At 38.5% G+C, this 18342-nt stretch overlaps 1 protein-coding gene across 4 annotated transcripts in view; it reads left to right on the top strand.

The window, feature by feature from the left end:
• The window catches only part of LOC129727754 (tribbles homolog 2-like), a 73434-nt gene extending 62216 nt beyond the window's left edge, over nucleotides 1–11218 (top strand). For all 4 annotated transcript variants that reach the window (XM_055685893.1, XM_055685892.1, XM_055685894.1 and 1 more), the window contains exon 6: nucleotides 7653–11218. In XM_055685893.1, coding sequence (XP_055541868.1) covers nucleotides 7653–7998 — 346 coding nt within the window. In that variant the 3' untranslated portion in view covers nucleotides 7999–11218. The remainder of the gene's footprint in view (nucleotides 1–7652) is intronic.
• Nucleotides 11219–18342: the final 7124 nt, after the last annotated feature.

Consider the following 18342-nt stretch of genomic DNA (forward strand, 5'->3'; position numbering starts at 1 on the left):
ACTGATGTTTATATTTATTTTTAGCCTAGATTTTTTATTGCTGAAGAAAGCTTCAAAACAATAGAAAACTGATAAAAACGATAAATAAGCTTGATTGTGACTATATTTCATCATGACCACTTGATAGGATTATTTTCTTTCAAGAAGAAAGTCACAACATCAACCCATATCCTTATAGAAACCGATAAACGGTCAATTCTCATTAACTCAATATTTAAGGTCTTATTCTTAAAATATGTATGGGGAATATAGTCGAAGCTACCAGCGAAATAATTAATGTTGTCTGTAATAAGTATTGCTTGGAAATTCAACTTCTGTTTTAATTCAAGGCCCGCTGTTTGAAAAAATGGTCACTGCCTTTGAATTACAGTTCGAGCAAACGAAATAAATACCAACAATAATAAAGTGATATTTTTCAACATTTATTGGAGTGCAAGTTACAAACGTCATAACTTGCACACAAACTGTGATCAAAGATATTTCTTTTTTTTCGTCTCGGTGTTATTTATTTTTTGCCACCCCCTTTGCTAACTTTGATAACCCTGGACATAAAAAGAATTCGAAATTTGTATCAGCCTAAATAGTGAAAAATAAAAATTGAACAATAGGAAACGAACCAATGTAACAATTTTCTTAAGTTGAAGTTGAAGATTTTGGATACATCTCACGCAATGAAAACTGAGAATTGATAAACAACCATTTTTTTCATGGTATATTATTATGTTGATCAGGGTGGTAACGTGAAAGTGATACACTTTATTTATAACTCAAACCAGTTTTTATTTCTTTTGGAAGTCGGTTTCAATAACATCTATGACAAATAAAATTACGATGTACTTAGTTGAGTTCAAATCTTCCACCTTGGTGTTTGATAACAGCCCGTAGACGTTTTTCGAAGTTATTGTAAGCCGCACGCACAATTCCGTTCAGTAGTTCGTCCCAAACCTTTACCAAACGTTTTACCAAATGTGTCCAAACTCAAATGCCCAAGTCGTCCAACTTTCCTAGCATGTATCCCAAAAGCAAAAACTGTCTTTCCCAAAAAGTATTTTACCGCAAGGATGCAAATGGCCTTTGATAACGTGTTGCAACTAGTACTCCTTGTTTATTTTTATTTTTGATATCGCTCGACTGCTCTTTTATCGGCTGGTATATCACGAAGACATGCTACATAAACATGGTTTTTTTGCTTGTTCAAAGTTGCCAGAGTAAACGACTTTTCGTCTGAAAAAATAATGTTGTGACCTGCGTGCGTCTTCAGCAGTAACCGAGATCTAGCAGCCCTGTCGGCAATATTTTTACGAGTTAATCCGTGAATTTTCTGCTTCTTAAAAGGTCCTCTTTGATAACATTTTGCATGAAAGTGTGGCTCATGCTCATTTCACACGCTATTTTTTGCCGAACGGGCTGGATTTCACCGGAAACGTTCCTTCACTCCTTTGATGACCGTTGGAATCCGAACACTCCGTTTTTACCAGGTTTCTTCTTGGGAACAACCGTGCCTGTATTCTTGAAACGCTTGATGGTCCTGTAGAAGAATAATCTGCTCAAATGCAGATGTGACAGCTTCCTCATGATCTCGATGTTAGCCAATCTTTGCAGATGCAAAACCCTTATTTGTTCTCTATTTCAATCCATTGCCATTTTCCTGAGAGCGGAACTGAAAACTGACTGTATTTATTCCGAATTAACAGTAAACACGTCACTCTTTCAAAACATGCTCAGATGTTTGTCATGCTGTGACAGAAAATTAAACGAGGGGCACTCGAACACGTGTATAGAAGTGATACGTGTTGCCACCCTGTAAATATAATTTACTATAGGGTTGGCGAGCACACTTGTCAAACTAAGTGGTACACAATCACCGCAAGGTTCTGTCCTGGATCCGGCGTTGTCGAACGTCGTGTAAGACGGTATGTTGAACCTCAAATTCCATGTAGGAGTTTTGATCATCGGCTTTGCGGACGACATAACGCTAGAGGTCTGCAGCTAGTCGATCGAAGAGGTCGAGTTGACGGCTGCGCACTGTATACGCAAGGTCGAGGTGCTCAGCGTCGAAGATTGTACCATAACCTCAATGCACAAGTAACAAAATAGGATATATCTTAGTTTTTTTAATGCTAGATACAAGCAAAATATAAAACCTTTAATGCCGACCACGCGGCTATAACAACCCATTAACAACAGCTATATACATGTGTCATGGCTAATTGGCCCAGGTTTATTGCAGTCATAAAACCCTCGGGATTTTAACTGAGATATATTCTCCAAATTAAGTGTAAAGGAATAAATTTTATCTTGGCTCCATCTTTCAATGACAACATTATATTCCGACAGTGTCGTGAAAACAACATGCCGTGAAATCTTTATGGTGAAACCGGCCACGAATTTTATCGTAATAACTGCGCGCCGTCGTAATTCTGCTGAAAATAAATATTCAAACAAAATTTAATTCCTCTGAACGAAGGTGAAAAATGAATGAATACCGGGTTCGCCACAGAAGGCAGAATCACGAAAGGCAGAAGCACGAAAGGCAGAATCATGAAAGGCAGAACTCTATGACCGTACACGCAAGGCAGAATATTTTAAAAGGCAGAATTTCGAAGGGCACGAAAGGCAGAATCACTGGTAGCAAAACCTGACTCACGATAGCCAAGTGCGTGATGCCAAATTAGTGCGAATCCGGGTTACGGTATCAAAGCTGCTACTCTACATTTATTATTTAATATTATTTGGTAACCAGACATAATAACTGATCACAAGCAATGAGCAGTTTTGATGGGAGGTGCAAATTAAGCCTAATTTATTAGATCCGAAACGCGCAAACTGGTTTGGCTCAGGTCCTAAAGACTCTCACGGCATCGCGGAGAGTAATTTTTCGATGTTAGGTATAACTTACATTAGTCTCAACGGCTTGTTGGTTATAATTAACATAATACAATTCATGCGGCGAAGACGCATAATCAAGGGCAAGGAACCGAGGCGGCACAACGCCGCCGTGGTTTCCACGGTCCGAGCCGGCCGCCGACCCGCCGTCGGAAGCGGCGGCCTCTCGCATACAAACAACTGATCTACTGGTTTTCTAGGATTATTCAAACAGGTTTTCTTTCCCTTAGTTAAGTCCGAACGAGCGGTAGCGAGTAAGGACAGCATACACTTGGACAACAGAGTCGGCCAAAGGCCGCGAGTGTGTGTTGTTAAAAAAAATAGACCATTTTTTGATTCTGCCATTCGTTATTCTGCCTTATTAAATATTCTGCCTTTCGAAACTCTGCTTTTCGTGATTCTGCCTTTCGTGATTCTGCCTTTTGATTTTCTGCCTTTCGTAGGAGACCCTAAATACCTACCCTGTGGTATCGGTAATATTGTTAAATAGAATCCTGATTCAGGATTGAATTTTATAATTTAGCATTTTTTTTATTCAAGTTTTTGGATAAACTCTCGAATGCACTAAAATCCTTCATCATAACTGATTCTCTTAATTTGATCAGAACATGGCATACATTAAACCAAACAAGCCTATCATGGTATTCATCTGCCTAACTTACAATTCTCAAGTTTTATGTTAGCCACAATTATAGTTTGCAGGTTTTTAGTTTCAATTGGCCATCAGAGGGACCATCATACAACTTCATGCATATGACAGTTGGTATAGGATGGCTGTAAAGAATACTTGCGGATCATACTCTCTAGCTATCAAATAAAACCAAAATATAAACCAAGACGTTAATGTAGGTTAACATAAAACAAAAATAAAACAATCCTAAGTCTTTGAAGCATTTTGATTGTTACTTGGGTGCGATCTTTGAAGCTCTTAGGTATTATGGTCGACGATAAACTCACGTTTGGGAGCCACGTCGACTATGCCTGTAAGAAGGCCTCATCGGCTAGTACTACCTCGTGTGATGTCGACTAGCTCAGCGGTATATGGCAGTAAGCGAAAAGTTCTTACCAGCGTGGTTTCGGCCATACTTAGATACGGTGGGCAGTGTGGTCCAAAGCTCTGAGTACTAACAGCTATTGTGACTCATGTACCTGAGGGTTGTGAGTGCTTGTCGTACAGTGTCATACTATACAATCTACGTCTTGACCGATATGATGCCTAAAGGGTGTCCGTTGACCGATCCTTTTCAAACTTTCAGACAATAAAATATAACCCATTAGTAAGCTTTTGGCATATTTATTTCATTTAACTTCAATGCCATAACCGTACACTCACACTTTACGCTTAACACCACTCATTAGGTTTTGTACAACATTTGGCTGCAGCCTTTTTTGTACGGAAACCCACTTTTTCTTCATGTCCTCCTCAGACCGTATTATGACCTCCTTGGGATGCTTAATAATAGCCCAGTATTTTCCGATAGACCTTAGTTCCGGTGCGTTAGTGGGGAGGAGAAGGAGGTTCATGTCCTTGGGTACGAAAGTGACCCTCGTACCAATCCAGGACATAATTTGAATAGTGGCACGTAGTTAAATCCGGCCAGAAGATCGTGGGTCTCTCGTATTGCTTTAACAGAGGAAGCCGACGCTAATGTAGACACTGCTTGAAGTAGATTTCTTCGTTTACAGTCCCGGTATTCGCGAGCGGCGCACTCGTGACATGAGCAGATCGCTTGCCAAATCAGGTATTTCTTGGCAAACTTTGAAAGTTTTTGCTTTCTTACATCCCCCGGAACTTTAAACACTAGCCCCGGAAGCTGCCGGAAGTCTCATGTCTCATGTGTAGTCAGCATCTGGGTGTACAATTTCCGGGCCCGTGACTTTCCCATCGTATTTTACCGTTCGTTGCGATTTGAAGCCTTCTGACCTTTGTACGTATGCAGTCCCTTCCGGTTGGCTCTCTGAACGAAAGACTTGGGATGAATCCACTTTTTGGCCACATCCCTGAAGCATTGGGATTCCGTATAAATACTTTCACAACACGATCACTAATATGATGTTTATGATGATATGATATTCATTCTGACCGCATTCCTCTTTTCGTTCCTTGCTCGTTGCTTTTTGGGTAACGGCATTTTTCCAATTTTTGGAAAAACTGACAGCGATAAAAATAAAGTGTAAACAATAGACTCCAAATTACTTCTACTCAAATTCTCAAGACGAAATACCTCTCAGGGAATACCCAATGGGTAATTTTTTAAAGCGTCTTTCCCGAGATACAATTTGATGTGGAACACCCTTTATCGACATCGCCATCAAAGAGGACAGAGGATGCTACGACCAACGTGACACGAATGTTAAACGAATAGTAGAAGGTCATTCTCGGCGGGGGCAGCGGGAATGATTCAATTCCACGAAGGTTAGATGGACCCACCGTCTCATCATTTACCGTATCCAAGATGGCGGACTTTTTCTCTAACCATCTTCACACAAATGACCTCGTTGTCTTTAAACCACTTCCGAGGTTCTGAGTGGCCAGGATGTGGTAGATGGTGGTAGGATGCCAAATCAGGCCAAAACACTACTGAGCCTGTATGTTGACGAATCATGGGTAGCAATCTCTTTTGCAAGCATTCTTTAATGTATGTTTCAGTGTTTATAGTTCATAGTAATAGTTTATAGTAATAACGAAGGATAGAGATTGAGTCTCTTCTCAGCACGTACAACGTTCGATACAGTTGTACCCACCTTTTTCGCCATATCACGTACAGACGCTGAGCTTATACTATCAAACATTTTCTTGCTTTTCTTGTCAATTTTCGGACATACTGGACCACGTTTTCGGCCACTTTCAATGAATCCTGGAAAGAGTTCTCCATCCGCATCTTTGCGGTTTGTACTGCGATCCGCATACTTGCGGATCGCTTTGATACTTATTCATCTTTCGCCAACCTTCTTAGCCCATTTTGCACGATTTATATACGTTGTTCTGCTGAAAGTCCTCGCATTTTGAAACTAGACAAACTGAAGAAAAAACTGTGTTCACTCGGAGACAGAGATGCCAGATATACAGACAAATCTGTATTATACTGACTTTCTGTGTTGCGATACAGACACGCATAAGCCTACAGATTTTATACAGACATTTGGTATAATACAGATATTACACAGATATCTGATATTCTACATAATGGTTTTACCAGTATACACAAAAAAACGAACACAAAAACCAAAAGTCACTGTAGCCGTTGCTGGAAAAAGTGAACTAGGAACTGAACACTTTGCTGAACATATTAATCTTGCGTTTTTGAGAGTGAAATCATGACAACGGAAATCGAGTCAGGTTATCGGGGTTTTTATCGGCCCCGTGGGCACTAATCTGCCTGTTTCGCCCCCAGTAACAAACAGCTTATTGTCTCGATAGATTGCCATGCAGGTTATATTGGTGAAAAGACCGTTTGTTCTATTCGGAGCAATATCCAACGTTGAAGAATTGCTTAAAATGTCCCAAACCTTGAAGGTACTATTTTTATAACCGCGAGACTTCTGCCATCATGTATCAGTTTAGCTACATTACGACGAACGACTATTTTTATCACGGGGAAGACTCTTACTTCTATGTGTTACTTAGATTCAAAAGATAAATTAGTTATCGATTAATCGACCAACTATGATAGACTCGAAAAAGAACAATCAAAACAAGCAATAAAACAAAACAATCTGACAGGTCGACAAATAATTAGGTATCAATGTATCGGTAACTTTTTTTCGCAGCGGTATACAGACTTATACAGACATGTTTATGGATTATACAGACTTGCCAAAAAAAAGTCTGGCATCTCTGCTCGGAGATGACTTAACTAATGTAAACAAATGTACGCAGCCAATTCGAAGCACAGAGATCGACCCACGTTTGAAAGGCGCTATTTTTTCCAGTGTAGTCATACTCTCTGGTGCGGTCTATACTTTACACAAAGCGTCGAAAATAAAGTGAAAAATAGTTGGATTCACCCTACAGTAGCCTTGGTTTTGTCTTTAGAGTGAGGATACAACCGATCACGTAAACAGCTTCATAAAAATTGCCATACCGTCGTAGGAAACTTAATAGAAAACGACATGTAAAAGCAAATTGTTGAGGAACATTGGTAAAAACTTTTTTAAATTCTCTATTTATGAAATAATTTGTTGTACGATTTTACGAGGTGATCTTTTTGGGGTTTAAAAAAAATCAACTGATTACAAAACCCCGCTATTTTTATTTTGTTTTAGCATCTGAATGCTAATAATTTTAAATACTCAAAAAAATGAAAAACACTAACCGATCTATCAAATTAGCAGCACAACCATAAAACTGCAAACAAAAAAAAAAAAACAAAAACAAATGTCTGCGGCGGGAAGTATGAATCCACTGTCAGGCGGGTATTATTTCGAATAAATACCCGCATCCGGTCAGTAGGAGAAGGAATGTCAGGCTGGCTTACGCATTTGCAACGCGATTATTTCCACTTATTAGTAATGTTTATATATTGTTTATATATCGACCTAATCGTAATTTCAGTACTTTTAAAGCAAACTGGTGCTGTTTTCGTTACTTGGGCGATTTATTGTTGAAAGAGTCAGTATTTTCTGCAAAATATATTAAAACCATACAAAAGCCTTACAGAAATATTTTGTGTCCCACATATATTATTGCTTATTAATTCATTGGTAGTGCGTACCCTCGCCTAGCAGCACACTTTTCACACTAACCAATTTCCTTCTGTTTCCAGATATCCCTTCAACGACTCGGAACACGCATCGCTGTTTGCCAAAATCAGTCGCGGTCAATTCACGGTCCCGGACTGTCTTTCGTCCAAGGCACGCTGCATGATTCGCGCACTGCTACGGCGTGAGCCCGAAGAAAGGATAGCCTCGGAGGATGTGCTTTTCCACTCGTGGTTGCAACACGATGATAGTCGAAATCAGTTGACCTGCGTGAGTCGCTCAAACCCGTCCAGCCAGGTGGATGATCAATGCGTCCCGGAATGGATTGATCCCAGCGGAGAAGATGACATCAGAACGGCAGGACAAGCAATCGGTGGCCATCGTTACGAAGATGGTGCAGAGCTGGTATAGATGATGCGTACCATTGAAATGGCACAGAGAAAGTTGGAGATAACCAAACCTAGAGGAAATCACGCACGGGTGTTTGCGACAAAATTCTTTCATGTGAAGTTACGCCTGCACTTGTTGGTGGAATGCAATTAATTTTGTAACGCTCATTGTTTTTCGCTTATACTCCTAGTTTAGTGGTAAGACGGATTATTAGTAGTAGTTTTTTTATTTATTTTATTTTTTGTTTGAAGAGAGAGAAAAATAGCTCGCGTAAATCCTCGCGAATTATTTTTATTTGCGCAAATGGGGTTGCGTAGTTTAGAACTGCCGCCTTCGTGAGTGGCCATGATCTCAACAAGATTTTTGAAGTTAAAGAGGGGTGAGACTTTGCCCACCTTTTTATTTTTTCCTTCTCCTTTACAATGACACGTTCTGTAACTCGAAGAATTACCATCCATTTTAAAAAATCGATGTATCCATGCGTAGATAGTTCTGAAGGATGATTTCGTTTCAATATTGATGCAATTCAAACGATTATAGAGAAATTCAATTTTCAACATCATAATTTTCTTATGAATTGCGAATATTCACACGTTCTGTAACTCGAAGAATTACCATCCATTTCAAAAAATCGATGTATCCATGCGTAGATAGTTTTGAAGGATGATTCCGTTTCAATATTGATGCAATTCAAACGTTCATAGAGAAATTCAATTTCCAACATCTTAATTTTCTTATGAATTGCGAATATTCTCAGTGCAATTTTCCGTAAAATTTGTTTTATTTCTGAGACGACCTATGAAACTTTTTTGCTTGTACAATCTCGTATTTGCCCTTCTCTTGTTAATCCTGGCATAATAAGCAGAAATATAATTTTAAATGCAGTAGTTATTTATAAATTCTAAACAAATCTGTTACGGAGTTCAACAGAAATAGACTGAAATAAAAATGTGTTTAATTTTAGGTTTAAGCGAGAACCGCTGCGTGAAAACGAATCAAATAAAAGATGCTTTCTACTAGCAAGTGGCTTACTGTATAACAACAAAAGCTTCCATTTTTGCTGACGTCTGCATTTCTTTCGACCAAACTTAACTGTTTCTTTTAGCTTCAAACCCAAATTCTGCGGGAAAATAACATACATGATTTGATCCCGATCAATAGTTACAGTGATAGGCATAAATAAAAGCCCACCTTGAGTATTTAGAAACAATTCTCGGTTTCTGGACTTTTTTATAAAAATCTGCAGCCGTCATTCCATACGATTGTTAGTTATTTATCACTTTCTCAGGTAATTAACAAGTTTTGTTATTTCTGTTGGATTTTGTTTACTCACTTACATGACTTCTTGAATGTGTGCAAAAATGTGTTGACAAAAATAAAAGCCCACCCCCAAAAAGTGTTTTTTAAATCATTGAAAACCTTTGAGTAACTCGTCGTTTGCACATGTTATGACAGCTAGCGCTGTGCGATGTTATTTACAATTACTTAGTGGTTCAGTTGACGCGATATAAACAAAGTGTTGTTCACATTGGCATATAAAATTCGATTTTTGTTGTTTACACAAAGAGTTTTCATCAAAATTCAAATGGGTGGGAAAAAATCAGCATGCAAGTCCGAAATCTAGTTGTTCAAGATCATTCGAAGCAGATTTCGCAGCGGAAGATTGCAGAGAAGTTCGGAATAAGCCGGGGAGCAGTCCGTGGAATTGTGCAGAAGCATAATACTTATGATTCGCTTGCTGACAGATCCGGAAGAGGCCGTCGTCGGAAGACCGATAGCCGGACGGATCAACGAAACATCAGGGAAGTGAAAAAATCTCCCAAAATATCGGTCAATGTGATTCAGGATATATATAAATGCTCAGCTAATCTGCGGCGTACTGTTCTAGTCGAAACCGCCAACGATAGGTTTTCCTGAATCACTTTGACCGATATTTTGGGAGATTTTTTCACTTCCCTGATGATCCGTTGATCCGTCCGGCTATCGGTCTTCCGACGACGGCCTCTTCCGGATCTGTCAGCAAGCGAATCATAAGTATTATGCTTCTGCACAATTCCACGGACTGCTCCCCGGCTTATTCCGAACTTCTCTGCAATCTTCCGCTGCGAAATCTGCTTCAAATGATCTTGAACAACTAGATTTCGAACTTGCATGCTGGATTTTCCAACCCATTTGAATTTTGATGAAAACTCTTTGTGTAAACAACAAAAATCGAATTTCATATGCCAATGTGAACAACACTTTGTTTATATTGCGTCAACTGAACCACTAAGTGATTGTAAATAACATCGCACAGCCCTAGCTGTCATAACATGTGAAAACGACGAGTCTCAAAGGTTTTCAACGATTTAAAAAACACTTTTTGGGGGTGGGCTTTTATTTTTGTCAACACATTTTTGCACACATTCAAGAAGTCATGTAAGTGAGTAAACAAAATCCAACAGAAATAACAAAACTTGTTAATTACCTGAGAAAGTGATAAATAACGAACAATCGTATGGAATGACAGCTGCAGGTTTTTATAAAAAAGGCCAGAAACCGAGAAATGTTTCTAAATACTCAAGGTGGGCTTTTATATATGCCTATCACTGTATACAACGAATCAACTAAAATGTAATAAAAGTTCACGGTTAAAACGCATAAACAGCTTTACTTTTTCGTAAATAATTTCTAATGGTCAGCTGATTGATGTAAAATATTCACCATTATAAAGTGTTGTGATATGTGACTAGGAAAACGACTAGCCATGAGATTTCCATAATTGGTTGAGCCCAAATAATGGACTAAAGAAAAAAACAATTGTTCTGTTTCGTAAGATGTAAATAATCAGCTTCGAATACCCGAAATGAGCATTTCCTGTAATTCAAAAAGATTATTGTGATTTTTTAAAGAATATTTTTTTAAAGTTGTATATTTTCAATATCTACGTTATTCCTATAAAGATCGTTGAAGAGATAGAAAGTGGAACAGCAGCAGCCAATAAAATCTTCCGTTTAGAATCCTGAATTCTTCCTATTAATTGATATGTGCTTAGATAGACAGATAGATAAAAGAGTAGTTTTAACGATTGTCGTATTTTTACATGAATAACCCGAAAAGCAAGCGTTTGATGAAAGCGAAGAAGTGAATTGAGGAGAATGATTGAGACCAACAAACAGAGTCAGAGAATACACAAATTAATTTAATAGATAAATGTGCGAAAAAAGGTGAAAATATAAAAATATAACTCGTTAGCCCATAATGCACCTCTTCCATTTGCAAAGAAACGTTCTCTAGCTTTGTTCTATTTGCTATTTGACATAAGCTACTTAAATGAATAATAATTTTTATGTAGTTTCAGCAACATACCTACTTGTTACAGTATTTCCAGAGAACAAAGAACTAACTGAAAATCTTGGCTAATTCGTTCGGAAGTGTATCAAGCAGACAAAGAGTATTGGCCGATTATGAGACGCATATAACGCGATAAAAGGACATCTTAGGAGGATGATTATTCGCTACCAACCAAATGCAAGGCACGACATCGTTGATGGTGATGATAAAGATGATTGGCTCTATGAAAATTTTACATTATTAAACTGTGTCAGAAAAATTCACTGATTATAAAAACAGCCATTATTGTTTCTATCGGGATGCAGTCGCAGTATTCAGGAATTTTCTAACTGGCAGTTTTCACGATTAGTTTTATTGCATTAATTCTGATAACCAAGTGAGCTGTCAACTTCGATAGACTTACCGATGCAAGTTCGGCAGCTTTCTAACGTTGTGGAGGCACTCTGCTTGACAGCACGGGAGTTACCAGGCCATTATTTTGACGGAGACCGGAATAGACGACCGCAGCAAAGACGACGTAATCGAAGCACATATCTCATCTATCCCGGATATATGCGGTCACTGTTGTGATAATAAAATTATTTTGACCTATGATTACAACCAACCGTGCATAATAATTTAGACTGATGGGTCAGATGGCACAGTACGCTTGCGGTCGGCATGCATTGTTTGAACCTACATTAAGTAAATCTGCAACAAACCATCTCGGTCGTGTGGATCAGCGATTGGCGATTGATGTTTGTGATACCCTACTACTAAGCGGGGATCTGCGGGTGGTTTTGCCTTTCTCCTAGAAAGGTATGGCAATCACTGGAAAAACCAAAGGTATAAAAGTGGTCCCAATGGCCCAATGTCATATACCACTCGACTTCTTTCGACGAACTGAGCATTTTCTGTATGTATGTATGTATGTGTGTATGTGTGTGTGTGTGTGTGTGTATGTATGTGCAACTTTTTTTTCTCACTCACTTTTCTTAGAGATGGCTGGACCGATTTTCATAAAATTAATTGCAAATGAAAGGTCTAGTTGCGCCATAGGTTGCTATTGAATTTCATTGTAATCGGATTTTTAGTTTAGAGGTTATGTATCAAAATGTAAAAATCACGAAACATCAATATCTCAGAAACCACACAACCGATTTTAATAAAATTGGTTTCAAATGATCGGGCTGTCTCTAGAACCCTTAACTTTTGAATTTCGTAATGATTGAACATATGGTTCAAAAGTTATGTAAAGAAAAGTTATCCTGAGGTTGTTTAAACTCACTCATTTTTCTCAGAGATGGCTGAACCGATTTTCACAAAATTAGTGTCAAATGAAAGGTCTAGTTGCCCCATAGGTTGCCATTGAATTTCATTGCAATCGGATTGTAACTTTGTCCGTTGTTCATGAAAATGTGAAATCACATAATGAAAGTTAACATATTGACTTCCTCCTAACGATCACTGGCTAATTAAAAGGTAGAAAAGTGATCCAAATGGCCGAATGTCATATACTACTCGACTCAGTTAGACGAATCGAGCATTTTCTGCATATAAGCATGTATAGGTGTATATGTTTGTGTGTGGGTGTGTACGTGTGTATGTGCACCTTTTTTCGCACTCACTATTCACAGAGATGGTCTGACCGAACAGATTTCAATGAAATTAATTGCAAATGAAAGGTCTAGTTGCCCTATAAGACCCTATTGAATTTTATTGTAATCTGATTTCTAATTTAGAGGTTATGTATCAAAGTGTAAAAATCACGAAACATCAATATCTCAGAAACCACACATCTGATTTAATTAAAATTAGTTTCAAATGAACGGGCTACCATAAAAACCCTTAACTTTTGAATTTTATGTAGATTGAACATGTGGTTCAGGAGTTATGGAAAGAAACGTGTTCTGGAGACTATCTAATCTCACTCATGTTTCTCAGAGATGGCTGGCCCGATTTTTATAAAATTAGTGTCATATGAAAGGTCTTATTGCCCCATAAGACCCTAATGATTTTTTTTTTTTCAAACGGATTATTACTTTGCCTGTTATGTTTAAAAATGTGAAATCCAGCTATGAAATGAAACATATTCCAAGACAACTTACTTGGACTCACTCATATTTCTCAGAGATGGTTGACCCGATTTCCACAGAATTAGTATCAAATGAAAGGTCTACCTACCTCATAACTCCCTATTGAATTTTGCAGTAATCGGACTGTAACTTCGTCTGTAATGTATCGAAATGTGAAAATCACGAAACTTCATTATCTTAGAAACTACACAACCGATTTGAACAATATTGATATCAGATGAACGGGCTAGTTAAGGGTTAACTGATGAATTATGATTGAACACGTGGTTTCAAAGTTTGGCTGCCCCATACGTTACCTTTTCATTTGATTGTAATCAAGCTTAAGCAAGCGTTATGTTTTAATTTGTGAAACAACGAAAGTCTATTATCTCAAGTACTACACGTACTACACGACTCAAGTACTACACGACTTAACATAACTAGTGTCATACAAATGAGTCATCTCTCAAACTTACAAATAACAAACTTCATAACAATTTGATATGCTGTTTAAAAGTTTTAGAAAGAACAGAAATTCAAAGACTATTCAACACTTTACCTGCTTCGATCAATATATATGGCCTCAACATAATTTAAATGTGGTATCGTACTATCTGAACGTTCCCGGCTTCGCTCGTGATTAAATTGTCCGAAATTAAGAGTCATTGCTTTTATTTCGCTATTTCTTAAGTACTAACATTACGTCAAATTTCATATTTTATACTTTAATTACAACATCAATATTTTAGAACCCAAAGAGTGGATAAACATTTATTGGATTTAAGCATTCATGTAAATCTATTTTTACAAATAATAAGTTTGAATGAGAAAGGCTGAGTCTGACCGCTAGGTGGATTAATTTAGGTTTTTTTTTAATTTCATTTGCTGTTGCAAATAACCGTTCGAGACCAAATTGTTCTGCGGAGTGATCGTCGATAGCTTTGAACTATAAGAAGATGGACTGCGTTGCTCTTCCGAGTTACGCGACGTGACAGTCAACTATTTGGCGGTATTTTTCTGCGAAACTGTGTGCCACTAGTTGAGTACGAATCTGTCGGTAGTAAGAAAGCCGAGGCGAGTTACTGATTACTGATATTGAACGAATAACTCGTCTGTGTAAACTGCTCGACCCGTTCATGATTTGGATGTCACCAGACAAGTTTCACTGCCGTTTCCTAATACAACATTTTGCTCACCTTGGCTTCTGTAGACCCCTTAACTGCTTACATTCGTACCTCCTCGGTTGTGGACAACTCTCCGGGAAAATTCGAGGAATCACCACTCACCACGTTGGCGACATTAGAATGGGCCGTCAGTTAAGATCCGTGATCTTAGCCTATGCCTGTCCCTTGGAAGGAAAATATTTACTGGTTGTCGAGCACCAATCAACGAAGGCCAAACTTGCATTGCTTAAAGGTATGTAATCTAATCAATAAATATCAGAAACTCTCGCTGGACGACAGCGCTGCGAAAATGGTATGGCGCACATCTGCATATCTCCAGGCTCTCCCTACGCCGATGCTATGACCTGCCTCTGATTCACCGATGAACGTTGCGCTAGAACCCGAGCTGCTGGTAGTGGACCATCTTTATACTTTACCCTTATCATCGTCTACATGGGGTCGAATTTGAAGAGATTCATAAATATTTGAAAAATCCTGCAAGGTTCAGCTTTGCTGTAGCTTTAATTTAATCGGTTGACTTCACGAATATTCCACAACTCGACTGCTTCAAACAGAAGGCATGTAATTTTATTAGCTTGGCGGAATCACCAATTTTACCTCCCCATGCGATGGAAAACGTGATCCTAGAAATTTTTCTCCCCAGAAAACCTCCCGGCGTCGATTAGCATTCAACCTTAGACCTGTCGGATTAGTTGTGAGTGGATCACAACAGACCAGAACCATTGGCAACTATCGCGGCATTGGGTTCAGTTACTGATCACTTTCGGTATTTACAGAGACGTGATCAACTACGTTAGGCCGAGGCCTTTACCTTGCGATGCAAAAAAATCGTGGTTGATTGCGAAGCGTTTGCAAAGGCATTATATCCACGTATCGCTCGTATATAAATGCCCAACCGAAAACTGTCTTTCATTGTACGACAACGGAGTTAAGTATTTTCACGGTTGATGGGTATTTGTAAAGGAGATCGACAGGAATGCCACTATTACATTCATACAAGAGTATTGACTATTATACTATTTATTGACCATGCGTTGATACATTTCAGGAATAATGAATGGAGTTAAATGCAGTGAAGCGATAATCAAAAATCATGATTACAAGAAGCTACACTGGATCAGCTGCTGATTCTTCTTCAACTGTATACGACAAAATTGACATTCTCATTTTTGACCAAAGACTAAACATCCCTTTTTTATTTTACGCTATTACATTCGATGTCGAATGACATAGGTTTTAGATTTCCATAAAGCACATAAAGCCTTCCCTCATTTCACAATAATCCGAAATAGTTAATGTAATGAGTGTCTAGTTGAAAATGGGACTGGTTTTAATACTTTTCTATACTGCCGGTACTCGCATAACTGTCCCATACTGATTTTGGTCACTTTTGAGTTATCATCGGGAATCGACTTGATTGTTATCATATTTTCTGGGAAAAAATTAAAATTGATACTTTTGTATGGAACAACATGGAAAAAATATCAAGTTGTTTTTGTCCCATATTGAAAGTACCCGCATTACAGTCCCACTGCATAGTGGTAGAAACTGCAAACATATAATTTTCCTCCAGATTAGTGTATTTCGGATTATTTTAGGCATATAGAAGTATGTCATTTAATTAACTAGATTAATGTTGTTTTTCTGTAGTACAATCTACGTTGCCGATGATACTGCCGGTTGCTGGTTGAATTTATATTAGATGGGACAAAATATGCGAGTACTTTTGAAATGTACCCGCATATTTTGTCCCATTTTGTCTTCTTTTCAAAATTATAACGTAAAACCAATTCCATTCATGGTTTTTTGTTATCAACGATAAACTTGTGGTGCCATGAAACTGTTATGGTCATTGGTTCTGGATGTAATTGCTGGAAATCCGAAAATTCACGGATAATATTGAATCGCCGTTTTCTCAACATGTTGTTTCATTATGGGACAGTTATCCGGGTACCGGCAGTATAAAAACAGTAACATTCGCAATGAATCCTTACCTCCTTTAGAAAATCGTCACACACTCTGTTTCACTCTAACATGTTCAGTCGAGTTCAAAATGCCGTCGAAAGAAGAGGAACTGCGCGCCCGCATTGTACCTTTCCTACAAGCAAACGAAGATCGTGGATAAAAGTACACAGTGGACCACATTAAGGAGAAAATATGCCGGTGTCCGCCGTATACCGTATCCTGGCAGTGATTTATTTACCTATCAGTCAGCGAGAAGCAACCACAAAGTTTTGTTGTTTAAAGTCGTACATCTGCATAACCTTAAAGAAGGAGGAAATGGTTTTTAGAAAAGAAACCAGATCCTCAGAGTACACTGACGATCAAATCCAAACCGTGAGATCCCGCTGGATGACTCGGAAGTACAGCGGAGTGTCACTCAGGGTGATGAAAGCTACTTTCCTCCTTCGAAGTCTCAAATGCTCGGAAACGACCGATTATGCACTAAAGACAAATCCACTACTACTTTGAAAGTGCTGTTTGAGCTTAAACACAAGTTCGAATCGCGATGCTAGATAAGGAGATTTAAAATCCGTGATTCAACCCAAGAAAAAGAGTGTTAGAGTAATACTGATTTCATTAATTCGAAAACATCACTCGGATGAAGAAAACGTGTTTTGGCCGGACAAGACAACATCGCACGCCAAGAGAGCCCTAATGGTTAACACAATACAACACAACACAAGGCATCATATCAATAGGATCAAAAGCTGTATCCAGAAAATCGATTGAAGTTGTGCAAATAAAGTTTTGCATAATTTCAGTTTTTTTTCATTAAGGTTAAGTGGGGTAAAACGGCCTGATCGCGCACGGCCCTACGTTGTGCCCTTTTCGCCCTTTGGCATCACGATGGCCAATTACGGCCCAGGGAAAAGTATTCTTTTGCCCGACGACACAAACGTGACAGCGCTGCCACCGTACGATTATCGACTAACTGTAATGAACCTTTTTTTTAGCTCAAAGTTTATTTATTTATATTTTTATATGGTTACATATGGTTTACATAAAAATTGTTTGGCCTTTTAAGGCTCTGCATCTTTGTTTTGAGGTTTGCTGGTTACTTATTTCTATAGATTTACATTATTTGTGTAGAATTTTACAGTTCTTCCTTTGTAGGATTTGTTTTTAATTGAGAAATAATTTTGTATAACCTACTTAACTACGAACAACTAATATAAAATTAACTTAAAACTAAGGTACTAGCTCACGAATGATCTGGTGAGGTGACCTGGTGCAGGACTCTCTGAACCTAGTCAACGATGTTGTTCTCCGTTCCTCCAGCACCTGAAGACCAGCCAGGCGATGGATTTAAGAGTTTCGTGTCCTCGGAGGGGTGTTTAGGATCATACGTAATATTATATTCTGAACAATCTGAAGGTTTTAGCGCAGCCCTCCCAGACAGGCAAAGCGTACGCTATGACCGGTAAAATTATTTGCTTGTGAACGGCAAGCTTGTTGGTGAAGGAAAGGGTGGATTTTCCATTAATGAGAGGATAGAGGGATTTGGTCAGTATGTTGCACTTGGTAACAGTTTTCTCTACGTGTGAACGAAATAGAAGCTTTTGGTCCAGCGAGAGACCAAGATAGACAACCTCACTCGACCATTCGATGGTAGTGTTATTAAGATGGGTTCCCACATTGGCAGGTGGAACAAGTCGAGTTGATTTTGAACGCGAGAATATAATAGCCTGGGTCTTAGCTGCATTGATCCAGATCTTTCAGCTGTTGAAATAGTCGGACAAAACATCCAGACCCTCTTGTAGTCTACGCGTCAAAGCTCCAATCACTCGACC

Source organism: Wyeomyia smithii, chromosome 3 (assembly GCF_029784165.1).
Source record: "Wyeomyia smithii strain HCP4-BCI-WySm-NY-G18 chromosome 3, ASM2978416v1, whole genome shotgun sequence".
Taxonomy (NCBI): Eukaryota; Metazoa; Arthropoda; class Insecta; order Diptera; family Culicidae; genus Wyeomyia; species Wyeomyia smithii.